This window comes from Hippocampus guttulatus, chromosome 6 (genome assembly GCF_054856545.1).
Source record: "Hippocampus guttulatus isolate MCC_2025c chromosome 6, RoL_Hgut_1.0, whole genome shotgun sequence".
NCBI lineage: Eukaryota > Metazoa > Chordata > Actinopteri > Syngnathiformes > Syngnathidae > Hippocampus > Hippocampus guttulatus.
In genome coordinates this window covers 9,063,702-9,075,936 of record NC_141266.1, presented here as the reverse complement: position 1 = coordinate 9,075,936, position 12,235 = coordinate 9,063,702, and the positions used below count along the sequence as shown (strand labels likewise).

Sequence of the window (12,235 nt, the reverse complement as noted above, 5' to 3'; positions counted from 1 at the left end):
TGTAAGCTGTAAACAAAAATTTGATAAAAAATAGCATGCAAAATTGCATTTGAAAAAAAAATCTGCGATAATACAGTATAGCGAGTCCGCGAAAGGTGAAACGCAATATAGTGAGGAACCACTGTAGTTAATTTCACATTTAATGTGAACGCCGCAATCTGGTAACTCGACTTCACCGAATCACGCCTCTTTGGTGGTTATCCACTAATTTCCATCGTACACATGGTGGGTGTGTCAGAAGCCTAGACGGGAGAATCACTGCACCTTGAATGTGTGCAAGAAAGGCGTGTGAGAAATCGATTTACGCACGACCGGAAGAACGTGCATTCATAATGTTACAGTACTGAAATGACTTACATTGTAATATGCTTTAAAATAAAATCATGACATGAAATTCAAGCCAGTCACATGTTTTAATGCACTTTTCTAACACTGCTGTGTTCTAGGCAAGCTGTCCCTGGAAGAGTTCATCAAGGGGGCGAAGAGTGACCCCTCTATCGTACGCCTGTTGCAGTGTGACCCCAGCAGTGCTGGACAGTTTTAAAGATGAGGCATCAACTTGACTTGTAAGGCTCAGATGAATAATCCACAAATGACATCAGTCTGTCAAATAGATTTCAGAAGATAGTGAAGTGCATTTGTGACCTTTAGTGTATCCTGCTGCAAGATTTTCCCTTAAAAAAAGGGAGCAGTACTTTCATCTTAAAATATTATGGAAGCACTGTCCAAGGACAGGGCGGCCCGGTGTTCCAGTGGTTAGCGCGTCGACCTCACAGTGCAGAGGTACCGGGTTCGATTCCAGCTCCGGCCTCCCTGTGTGGAGTATGCATGTTCTCCCCATGCCGGCGTGGGTTTTCTCCGGGTACTCTGGTTTCCTCCCACATTCCAAAAACATGCATGGCAGGCTGATTGAACACTCAAAATTGCCCTTGGGTGTGACTGTGAGCACGGATGGTTGTTCGTCTCTGTGTGCCCTGCGATTGGCTGGCAACCGGTTCAGGGTGTCCCCTGCCTACTGCCCGAAGACAGCTGGGATAAGCTCCAGCACGTCCCCGCGACCCTGGTCAGGATAAAACGAATCAGAAAATAGATGGGATGTCCAAGGACATCCGAACTGTCAACGGTTGTATTTGATTAAAAAACTTTCCTATTCTCATTTCTGAACAGGTCATGTTGTCTCTTTTAGAACTTGTCTTGGTGATCCATAATGCCCTTCACTCTCCACTATGGAGAAGACTGATGATGAAGAATGTCAAGCAAGTGACGACGTGACGAAGACGACAGGCCTTCAGTATACACTGAAGATGTCAAAGCTGTGCACAACTCCCGACCCACTAGTAGTTTTTCTAAATCCGGGCAAATTCCAACTGCCTGACCTTCTATTGGTTTTGAGAACCAAGTGATCGCTGTCAACAGGCTTGTAGAGAAGATTTCCACTCAATGTATATACACGGGTGTTTCTGTATCAGTGTCCTTGCTTGGCTCTTTGTGGACCCACACAGAGGCACAAATGTGCATTATAGACAAGGGTGTTCAATAATGAGAACCCCAACCATGTTCTGTAAGCAGAAGAATTTCATCTGCAGGGCAGACTTGAGAAGTATTATGTTTGACTTCTTCTTTGCTGCATTGTGTGACAATGTATTTGGTGAATTCCACAAATTAGTGTTTCTTTGCAAAAAAACAAACAAACAAAAAAAAACACACCCACAATGATATGCTCATTTGCCTTTACTGCACTTGCAAGAGCTCACAAATGAAAGGATGGTTTGAATGTCATTGAGTATCTTGAAAAGGAGTGTTGGATAATTTCAGCTCTCTCCAGTTTTGGGGAATGTAGGGGGGGGGGGGGGGGGATTTGTAAAGCAGATCCATCCCAAGGTGATTGTCATCGTCTTTGTATTCATGCTTCTGTGAGATTTCCATCTTTAAAAAAAAAACAAAAAAAACACCTAACTTCACTTTCGATGTTTTGAAATGCTGCATGTTAGATGGGATCAACCAGTACTCAAACACATATGCATGGAGCTTATGCCTGTGTGGAGTTACGACTGATGTGTGAAGATGAGTGGCTGAATGGCCAGTCACACATGCGGTTCTGTGATTCTGTTCTCAAGTACAGTGTCGCCAGAATCAGTACTACCAGTAGTCAGTATTATTGAGACCACTATCGGATTTTCCTTTTAAACAGTTGGACAAACGTGACCCCGAGTGGTGCCTTGCTCACCTTGATCATGGAGGAGCTAATTCACTTAGGCTTGGCTTTGGGTCTTATATTGAAGAACTGCTGTTCGTATTTCATACCATTCAGATTAAAAAAAAAAAAACATAACTACTCCATAAACTACTGCAATGACATGGGTTGCTTTTATTGTAATGGTGAGATTTTTTTTTTTATCAGGACTGCATCAGGTGTAACTTTTCTGTAAAATGCAAAAAATGAAGTGGAAAAAAAACGTCTTGTGGTCAAGTGCCAAATAAGCAACAAAAGCAGTATTGTATGAATGTATACTGTACATTTGTTGTTCAATGGAATGTTTGTAGGTGTTACATTTTTGTAGGTTTTGTGTGGTATCCTGTGCTAAATGACTCCAATTTGAGAAATACAGGATTCTGATTTTAGTCAGCCTTAAATGTAGAAAATTAAATTACAATTTAATTTTAGCTTTTGTGTCTGGTGTTCGTGATTTCGTTTACAGGCTGATCTCAGAATCCTTCTAGCTTGTCCTAAAAGTTTGGGTCCCGGCATACCACTCAGCAAAAATGTTACAATAAGTATGGCTATTGAAATAATTATATTGTCTCAATTTACTCAGAAATTGACTTTGTGTGAAATCTGGCTGTCTAATTGAAAACAAAGCTGATGTACTGTACCTACAGGAAACTATGACTTCTTCTATCATAAGCACACATTCACAGCAAAAAAAAAAAAAAAAACAAAACACTGTAAGTAACAGCGCTGGTGCAAAAGTGACAAAATATAAAGGCAAGCACTGACGATGGTAATAACGTGTAATTGCAAATTGTGACAAGCAATAATAGAGCCCACCATCTTCCTTCGGCTTCACACCCAAATTTGTAGAAAAAAAACAAAACTGAAGTCATTACAAATGGCATCTTTGTGGCTTTCATGAAAACATAGAATCACATTGTAAATTTCCATTCCCAACACTTAACACCTGCATCAGATAAGGTCTGCTCATTAGTCTGCAGTTAAACAGGAGCGATCACACCTTGGAGAGCTGTTACACCAACTGGACTGACATAAATCATAGCTCCCAAGACGAGAAATGTCAATTGAAACAAAGGAGACGATGATCAAACTTCTTAAAGGTAAATCATCAGTGTTGAAAAAGATGTTTTTGTAGTTTCATACCTTTTTCCTTAAATTAAGCAACTCCAGACTTGTTCCTACTGCTTGATCTTAAAAAAGAATTTATACTGCCTACCACTTTTTTTGTGTTTCTCAAAGCCAGGAAGTTGAACGTTTGAAATGACTTCAGTTTGGTGTCATGTCTGTGATCAGCTTTGTTTTGACAAAATTAAACAACTGAATGCATATACTCTGAGGCTTGTGATTCTCGCATTTTTGCCAGGAGTTCTGAAAGGTTTTATGTCCATTTTATTTCTTGAAACTATGACAAACAATGAATTAGCCATGTTCATTGCCTGCTATTGTGTGAAAATATTGAATACAATTGACTTTGACTGCAACAATCAAACATTCTATTCTAAAGACAATTACTACTTCAATATATATATAGAGAGAGAGAGAGAGACATTAGTCACGACCACCCGCGTAGCTGAAAGCACAAATTAAAGTCTAATTCTGAGTTAAGGCTTTTCTCAAAATGTGAAATTATTTTTATACCAAACGGCTGATAACGCTTCATGTGATATCCAATAAAATGAGCTTTTGACCCCTCTCCTCCGCTTTCACCCCATTAAGAACAGAACATATGTGCATGTGCGCTCATTCGAATGCATCGGTGTGCAGGCCTATTGCAAACATGAGTGTTTGTATTTTCTGAAACACTAAAGTTTAGGGGGGGCGGTCAATTTTGCCTATCTTGACACAATTAAATAAACACTGAATTCAATTACTGTATATGATGATATGCTCATTTTAAAAAATAGCTGATCTTCTCCACCAACACACAGCACGTTCCTTAATAATGGTCGTTGTCAAAATTTAACCAAAACTAATAATTTACTCCAAAATATCTGGTTGGTATGGAACACCTATCAGGCTAATTACCCGTAGGCATCCAGACTACAGTAGTCTCATTCGCTGCACAGAGCTTCACAAGAACTTCAAACTCTCGTTTCAACCAACCTCTCACAAACATACTGTACTGTTTACACATCACAAAAAAATCAGTTTATGGCAATTCCCTCTGGTGGTGCATGTGAGTAGTGGGAAATGCTAAATAAAGAGGGTCGTTTAAATGTGGAAAATGCTTCACAGCGTCACAGCATGCGCCAGATGTTAAGTAAGTCTGCCCTCTAGCGGAGGAGCTGTGAACAGAACCAAATCAGGCGTAGCCGCACTAGGCATGGATTCCCTGAATTCCTACGTCAATGACGGTGGTGTTTACACACAAAAAATGGACAGAGCCTGGGCCAAAAATAAGCGCTAATTCATTCAGACCTTTGAAATGTGACCAATAACGTACAATTTTAATTTTAATTAAGAAGAAATGGTGTATTATATTTTTATAACACGGTGTATGGCTAAATCCAAAACACTTCACGTGCATTAAAAAAAATCAGATGCGTGAATCTGTGCATATACATGAATTCAAGCATATTCCTTTCATACATCTCAATCAATGTCAAAATGTTGGAGTACCAGAGTCCTTTTCCACTCCTCTGCATAAGTATGCAAATTAATATAAACAGGGCCTGAAAGTGGGTCTGCATGATCAGATAATCAGATTATGAAGTGTGTCGCCAATGAAAGAAGAGGAACTTTACAAATGACAGCTGGAGATACTTGTAAATGAAGACGAATCCCCAAAAATTATAAGAGCGGGTTTTATCTCTGAGCTCCCAAACCGGAGACATGGTGCCCAGCATCACCTCTCCAGCTCGCCAACGGCTCAAAAGAAAGAAAAACATGCACACACCAGCCAAGTAGTTGGTGTGTTTAGTACCGCACATTCCCACGATCAATTCCACGCGATACATCCGAAGGTATGGGGAAAGGTGTGTTTCTGTGTGTGTGCACCTTGACTACATGAAGACCCTTGTTATTACAGTGGAGTTCCTTGCCACATTGCTTAAAACATTGGTGTCAAACTCTGGTCCTCGAGGGCCGCTTTCGTACATGTTTCCCATCTATCTCTGCGGCAACACACTCGATTCAAATGATCAACTCATCAGCAAACTCTACAGGAGTTGGCTAACAAGCGTGATCATTTGAATCAGGTGTGTCACAGCAGGGAGAGATGGAAAACAGGCAAGACATCGCCCCGCGAGGACCGGGTTTGGACATTTGTGGTTCAAAGAAATGTGTGTCTGTCGACCAATCAGATGACAGCTACATTCTTCATCAGTCTGCATTCTGTAATCCGGTTGAACGAGGTACTGAGGAACAGTTCTATTGCAACCGCACAGTCCCCTAAAAGCATACTGTACTAGGAAAAGCCACCATGCAGGCTGGAACCAGGCTGATTTGGGGGTACCATGGAAATGGACCTCATGTTTTATTTTGTTTTTTTTTGGGGGGGTTGTTTTTTGTTTTGTTTTGTTTTATTTTTTACCTTTCCAATGACGTCACCTTCAATGTGTTTTGTTTTCATGCAAAGAGTTGAGAGCAAAATAGTGCAATCAGTTTCGTACAATGACAATTGTACAGATGAAGCCGAGAATTGTCGCACAATTTAAAGTGACCTTAAAGTCTTGTTGTAATTGTGATATAAAGATGATACAAAGAGTCCTTCCTTGAGCACTTTAAAGTGTCCGGCGGGGTGCATTTACACTTGTGAGTTGTCCTGGAAAATTCAGTTTCCTCCCTCTGCTTCTCCCTGCCTTGTGGGTGAACGCAAACGGGCTAAACAGGCATGTCTGTCTGTTCTCAGTTGCCTTCAATGGGCAACATTGAGGTGTAGCGCTTTTCTGCTTCATCTCTGCTATGAGCTGGCGCAGTTCGCCATATGATTTTAACAACCAATTCGATACAGGTATTGTATGAGAACAGTTCTGCTCTTTGTTGGTGGATTTACCGACTTTTCAGACACAAGTAAGGATTTTCTTTCTCCAAAGAACTGCCAAAACTAGCGACTTTCAGTTCAAAAGTGTCACCTTAGCGCCGTATATCGACGGTGTGGGGCCCCCCCCCCCTTCTCCATCCTCTCTGTTGAATGACAAGAGAGCTGGAGTGGGTGTGAATGACTGAAACTTCATTAGGAATTCAGCTCAATTCAAATACTGTATCGTGTATGTGCACAGAGTGGAGCTCTGACGTTTCATGCAGTTTTTAGCTCGTGTTACAATCTGTCAACGAGGTTAATCAACTTGGGTATGGCATTGCCATGGGTGCTAGCATGGGGTTTGCAGCTCATTAGTCAGTCAGCTGTATTCCATTGTCTTGATTTGCTTCGCAATGAAAGTAATTTAAATGTCAACATCCTAGTAAGATCTAATATTGGCATTGTGACGTTCACGAATGTGCACCGGTAGTTCTTTCGATTGTCTCTTTTGGGGTGAACGATGAGATGAGAATTGATTTGCAGCTGTGAGAGAGAGATTTTTTAATTATTATTTAAACCACTTTGGTCTGGTAATTGGCCACATTGAAGCAACCTGGCAAAATGTACAAAATATAAGGCACCAGTGTAAAAAAACAAGACTTCCCCAAAGCAAAGTGGACACTTGAGACCCCCTTTCACTCCGATCATAGGTACAGTACCATGTGAGGTCATACTCCACTGTCAGGGTTGAGAGTCCCACTTTAAACAGCTCCTTGACCATATGGAAGAACAACAAAGACACGAGGAGATATTACACAATGTGCTGTATATATTTTTTTAATATAATAAAATTTGGATCGACACTTTACTCGGGACTCTTTGCACTTTTTGAACCCTGTGATAATACAGGTCCTTCTAAAAAAAATCCTATTTAAAATGTTCATATATTTTAGATGTATTGCACACCAACAGAAATATTTCAGGTCCTTTAATGTTTTAATACCGATGATTTTGGCATACGGCTCCTGAAAACCCCAAATTCCTATCTCAAAAAATTAGCATATCATGAACAGGTACTCTAAACAAGCTATTAACCTAATCATCTGAATCAACGAGTTAACTTGAAACACCCGCAAATGATTCCTGAGGCTTTTAAAAACTCCCAGCCTGGTTCATTACTCAAAACTTCAATCATGGGTAAGACTGCCGCCGACCTGACTGATGTCCAGAAGGCCACCGTTGACAACCTCAAACAAGAGGGTAAGACACAGAAAGAAATCTCTGAGCGTATAGGCTGTTCCCAGAGTGCTGTATCAAGACACCTCCGTGGGAAGTTTGTGGGAAGGAAAAAGTGTGGCAGAAAACGCTGCACAACCAGAAGAGGTGACCGGATCCTGAGGAAGATTGTAGAGCTGGGCCGATTCCAGAACTTGGGGGACCTGTGGAAGCAATGGACTGAGTCTGGAGTAGAAGCATCCAGAACCAACATGCACAGGCGTGTGCAGGAAATGCGCTACGGGTGCCGCATTTCCCAGGTCAAGCCACTTTTGAACCAGAAACAGCCGCTTGGCTGACCAGGGCTACAGAGAAGCAGCACTGGACTGTTGCTCAGTGGTCCAAAGTATTTTTTTTTTCTTCGGATGAGAGCAAATTTTGCATGTTATTCGGAAATCAAGGTGCCAGAGTCTGGAAGAAGACTGGGGAGAAGGAAATGCCAAAATGCCTGAAGTCCAGTGTCAAGTACCCACAGTCAGTGATGGTCTGGGGTGCAATGTCAGCTCCTGGTGTTGGTCCACTATGTTTTATCAAGGGCAGGGTCAATGCAGCTAGCTACCGGGTGATTTTGAGGCACTTCATGCTTCCATCTGCTGAAAAGCTTCATGGAGATGAAGATTTCATTTTTTTAGCACGACCTGGCACCTGCTAACAGTGCCAAACCCACTGGTAAATGGTTTACTGACCATGGTATGATGGTGCTCAATTGACCTGCCAACTCTCCTGACCTGAACCCCATAGAGAATCTGTCGGATATTGTGAAGAGGAAGTTGAGAGACACCAGACCCAACACTGTGGATGAGCTTAAGGCCGCTATCGAAGCATCCTGGGCCTCCATAACACCTCAGCAGTACCACAGGCTGATTGTCTCCATGCCACGCCGTATTGAAGCAGTCATTTCAGCAAAAGGATTCCCGACCAATTCCCTGAACATAATTATTTGACGGTTTACTTTTTTGTGTTAACACCTTTTTTTTTTTTAATTGGTCGGATGAAATATGCAAATTTTTGGGGCTAGGGATTTTTGGTTTTTCCCTTACTTTTTTGCCACAATCATGAATATGAAAGCAATAAAAGGCTAGAACTATTTCATTTGTGTGTAATGAATCTAAAATATATGAATGTCTAATGTTTATCAGTCCATCACAGAAAATAATGAACTTTATCACAATATGCACATTTTTTTTAATAAGAACCTGTATGTTGAATCAGACTGTAAAATGATAGCAACAGAACACATTGGCTACCGACACAATCATGTTTGTAACTGGTGACAAAGCAGATACTGACACCCCCATTCTGATTTGTTTTGTGTACCAACATAAACTGGTAGCTGATAAGAACAAACCATGAGCTCATTTTCTGACTGTGGTATTGCAATCGCTGAGGTCAGTCTGTGTTGAAGATGGCAAAGAAGTCCAACAGGTTTTGTGAACAAATGCAATTTTCTGTTTCACCCTGGAGACAAATACCACTTGCTCACACCTCTTACCACGGGAAACATACCACAACTTAAAAAGTGCATGTAAAATGCATCATGTAAAGGATGAATTAATCATGTTTCACTTGATAATCAACTGCCAAATAAAAATGATGTGTGTGTCTGTCTATGAGACTTGGCTGATTTATAACTGGTTTAACTAGTTAGACATCTCATATTCCCTGAGTTTAACTCTTTGGTTGTTGTCTAAAATTCCTTTGCTTTCTCATGGAACCACACCTTGACATGAAAACTCAAGATTTTACTGACACAAAGAAATTGCAAATACAAGCCTCACACGCTCTTCTGAAGTCAAAAAATAACAAATGAAATACTCCACTCCACCCCTTCAATATCAGTGCTTCATTTCACATCCACCCTCAATATGCTTTTAAAAGAACGATTTTTTATGAGGTTTCCAGACCTTTTTTGAACAAAAATTTACTTTAAATGCCAGAATAATGACATATACGGGACACAAATGAATGACAAAGACCACAGAGGAACTAAATTTACGACAATAAACCCCTTGCCTGAATCTAAAGAGAGACAATCAATGCTAACCATGATTGTCTTATTTAAAATCCATCATCCTGGTTTAAGAAGGCAAAATCATACAAATTCTGTCACTATCCAAATACTAAACTTACTTCATACATTAATTATAATAGTAGCAATAAAATGATTATTCTGTAGAATATATGTTGATGAAGAGAAAAATAAAGATATTATGAACGTGAAATAATGTAATTATCTATCTTTACGGCAGAAATATTTGTTAAGAGAAAAGTGGTCACTGACCTTTCATACAATCTTTTTGTCTTGTTGGAAAACTCCAAACTTCATTACCCAAATTATTCACATCCTCTTCCTCCTCCTCCTCCTCTTCCAGTAAGAGATAGCAAGAAAAAAACACGGGGATTTGGATTGTGTATCCGGATGACGTTTTTGCGGTTTGATTGAGGACATCATAAGCACAGAAATGATTGAAAATAAAGTAATGAGTCGCTGATGGTGTAGTGGTGCACTCACCTGGCTTGTGTGTGTGTGTGTGTGGGGGGGGGGGGTGCAATGCGGGATCGGTTCCGATTCAGTGATGTGAGTGTGAATGGTTGTTTGTCTCTATATGTTAAAGGGATACGAAATTGATTTCGCCATTTTCAGCAGAAAAAAAATTAATACTGTTTTGTGTCTATTAATGATTTGAGAACTTATTTTTCATGTACATTTACTAACTTTTAATACGGTTAATAATAATCACCGCCATGTCCATTGGACGATCGTATATTCCGCAAATGTTGGACTAGACTGCACAATCATATTCACACTCTCCGTCGCCCAATGCATCTATGCTAGCTTTATTCCTGGAAAAAATGACACAAATCTACCACGTGATATTCTACTTTTGATGTGAAAGACGTGGTGTAGGATGGTCTATTTTGGGGGGGGGCACAAAATACACTTTGGAGAACTGCGGCTCATGTCCTGCATCTTGCTGGTGAAAATGTACTGGGATGGCGCATCTGTTTCATCATTCACTGTCCTGTAATGTTCACAAACGCATGACGTGCCTGCCTTTACTGTTTGTCTACCTTCTGCATACGGGGACCGACAAAACTTGCGTAGTAAACTTTTTGTAAAAAATGTGCGATAACATGCCGGCCTTTCTAACTTGTTTACAGTTTCTGATCGACCCCTTGCACATTTTTGCTGTGCATTTTGGTATAGTTTTTCTTTGTGTCCTCGTTGTTGTCCGACTTGTCTATTGTCCAGCAATAAATTAATAAATAAATGTTAACGTCTCGTTTGGACGTACCCATGTGTTGAAAATGTCGCCATAAAAATGAAATATATGAATATGTATTTTGCAGGTCTTACGCGTTTTCCCATCCATTTTCAACACTGCCTATCCTGAACAGGGTCGCGGGGAGTTGCTGGAGGCTATCCCTGCTGATTTCGGGCGGAAGGCAGACTACACCCTGAAGTGGTCGCCGGTCAGTCGCAGGGCACATATAAAGACAAACAGCCATTCACACCCTCATCCACGCCGTCATTGAGTGGGAACCGATCCCACGTTGTCCGCACACAAGTGAGGAGGTATCTGAGACTAATAGTGATGTGTTGTTCACGAACGAACCGGCTCTTAGAGCCAGCTCTTTGAAGTGAACGACGGGGCCCGGCTCCTCATAGGGAGCCGATCCTAATAGGAGCCGACTTTTTTATTCTCCTGCAGTGAGCAGCACACGTATAGGAGAGACAGGGAGAGGAGCGAGAGCTCGAAAGCGCTACAGAGAAAAAACAACACGGTGGAAAGTGGAAAGGTGAGAAAATGGATAGGAAACGAAGTGAAATTTGGACTCATTTCAACTTAATTGATAGTTCAAAGGCAGCGTGTAGACTGTGCAAAGTTAAAATATCCATCCATCCATCCATTTTCCGAACCGCTTGATCCTCACTAGGGTCGCGGGGGGTGCTGGAGCCTATCCCAGCCGTCTTCGGGCAGTAGGCGGGGGACACCCTGAATCAGTTGCCAGCCAATCGCAGGGCACACAGAGACGAACAACCATCCACGCCCACACTCACACCTAGGGACAATTTAGAGCGTCCAATCAGCCTGCCATGCATGTTTTTTTTGGAATGTGGGAGGAAACCGGAGTACCCGGAGAAAACCCACGCAGGCCCGGGGAGAACATGCAAACTCCACACAGGGAGGCCGGAGCTGGAATCGAACCCGGTACTCTGCACTGTGAAGCCGACGTGCTAACCACTGGACTACCGGGCCGCCCCTAAAATATCCAATATCAAATTTTAATTTATAATTTGTTGTATGGTAATCAAAGCTTACTTATGTTGTTTTACTGTAAATAGTTAAAAGCTTATAAATATATACAATCAGAGATTGGAACTTTTTGTTGACCTTGTTTTGAGACGTGTCTTTGTTTTTGTACTTTGTAATTTATTCTTTGTAGCACTCCATGTTGTACTCCATGTTGATTATGTTCAGAAGAATATAAATAAAGCCATATAACTAATACATATTTGATATACTGTATATTTTTTACATTAGTAATTCATTTTACACATAATTTTACACCTAATTTTACATTATTTTTGGTACTAAATTAATTTAAGCAACAAAAAAACTGAGGAGCCATTGGGAGCCAAAAGAGCTGGCTCTTTTTAGTGAGCAGAGCCAAAAGAACCGGCTCTCTAAAAAGAGCCGGAATTCCCATCACTAGAGACTACAACTCCCATGATGTCTGCGGTGGTTGCCATGGTGGTGCTG

The 12,235-nt window shown here is 41.1% G+C and overlaps 1 protein-coding gene across 5 annotated transcripts in view; it reads left to right on the top strand.

Moving 5' to 3' along the window:
* The window catches only part of LOC147203449 (neurocalcin-delta A), a 36,612-nt gene extending 33,043 nt beyond the window's left edge, over positions 1-3,569 (top strand). For 4 of the 5 annotated variants that reach the window (XM_086113376.1, XM_086113373.1, XM_086113375.1 and 1 more), the window contains exons 4-5: positions 447-566; positions 1,187-3,569. In XM_086113376.1, coding sequence (XP_085969502.1) covers positions 447-544 — 98 coding nt within the window. In that variant the 3' untranslated portion in view covers positions 545-566; positions 1,187-3,569. Of the gene's footprint in view, positions 1-446; positions 567-1,167 lie in introns of all 5 variants that reach the window. The other variant, XM_086113377.1, reaches the window with a different exon arrangement.
* Positions 3,570-12,235: the final 8,666 nt, after the last annotated feature.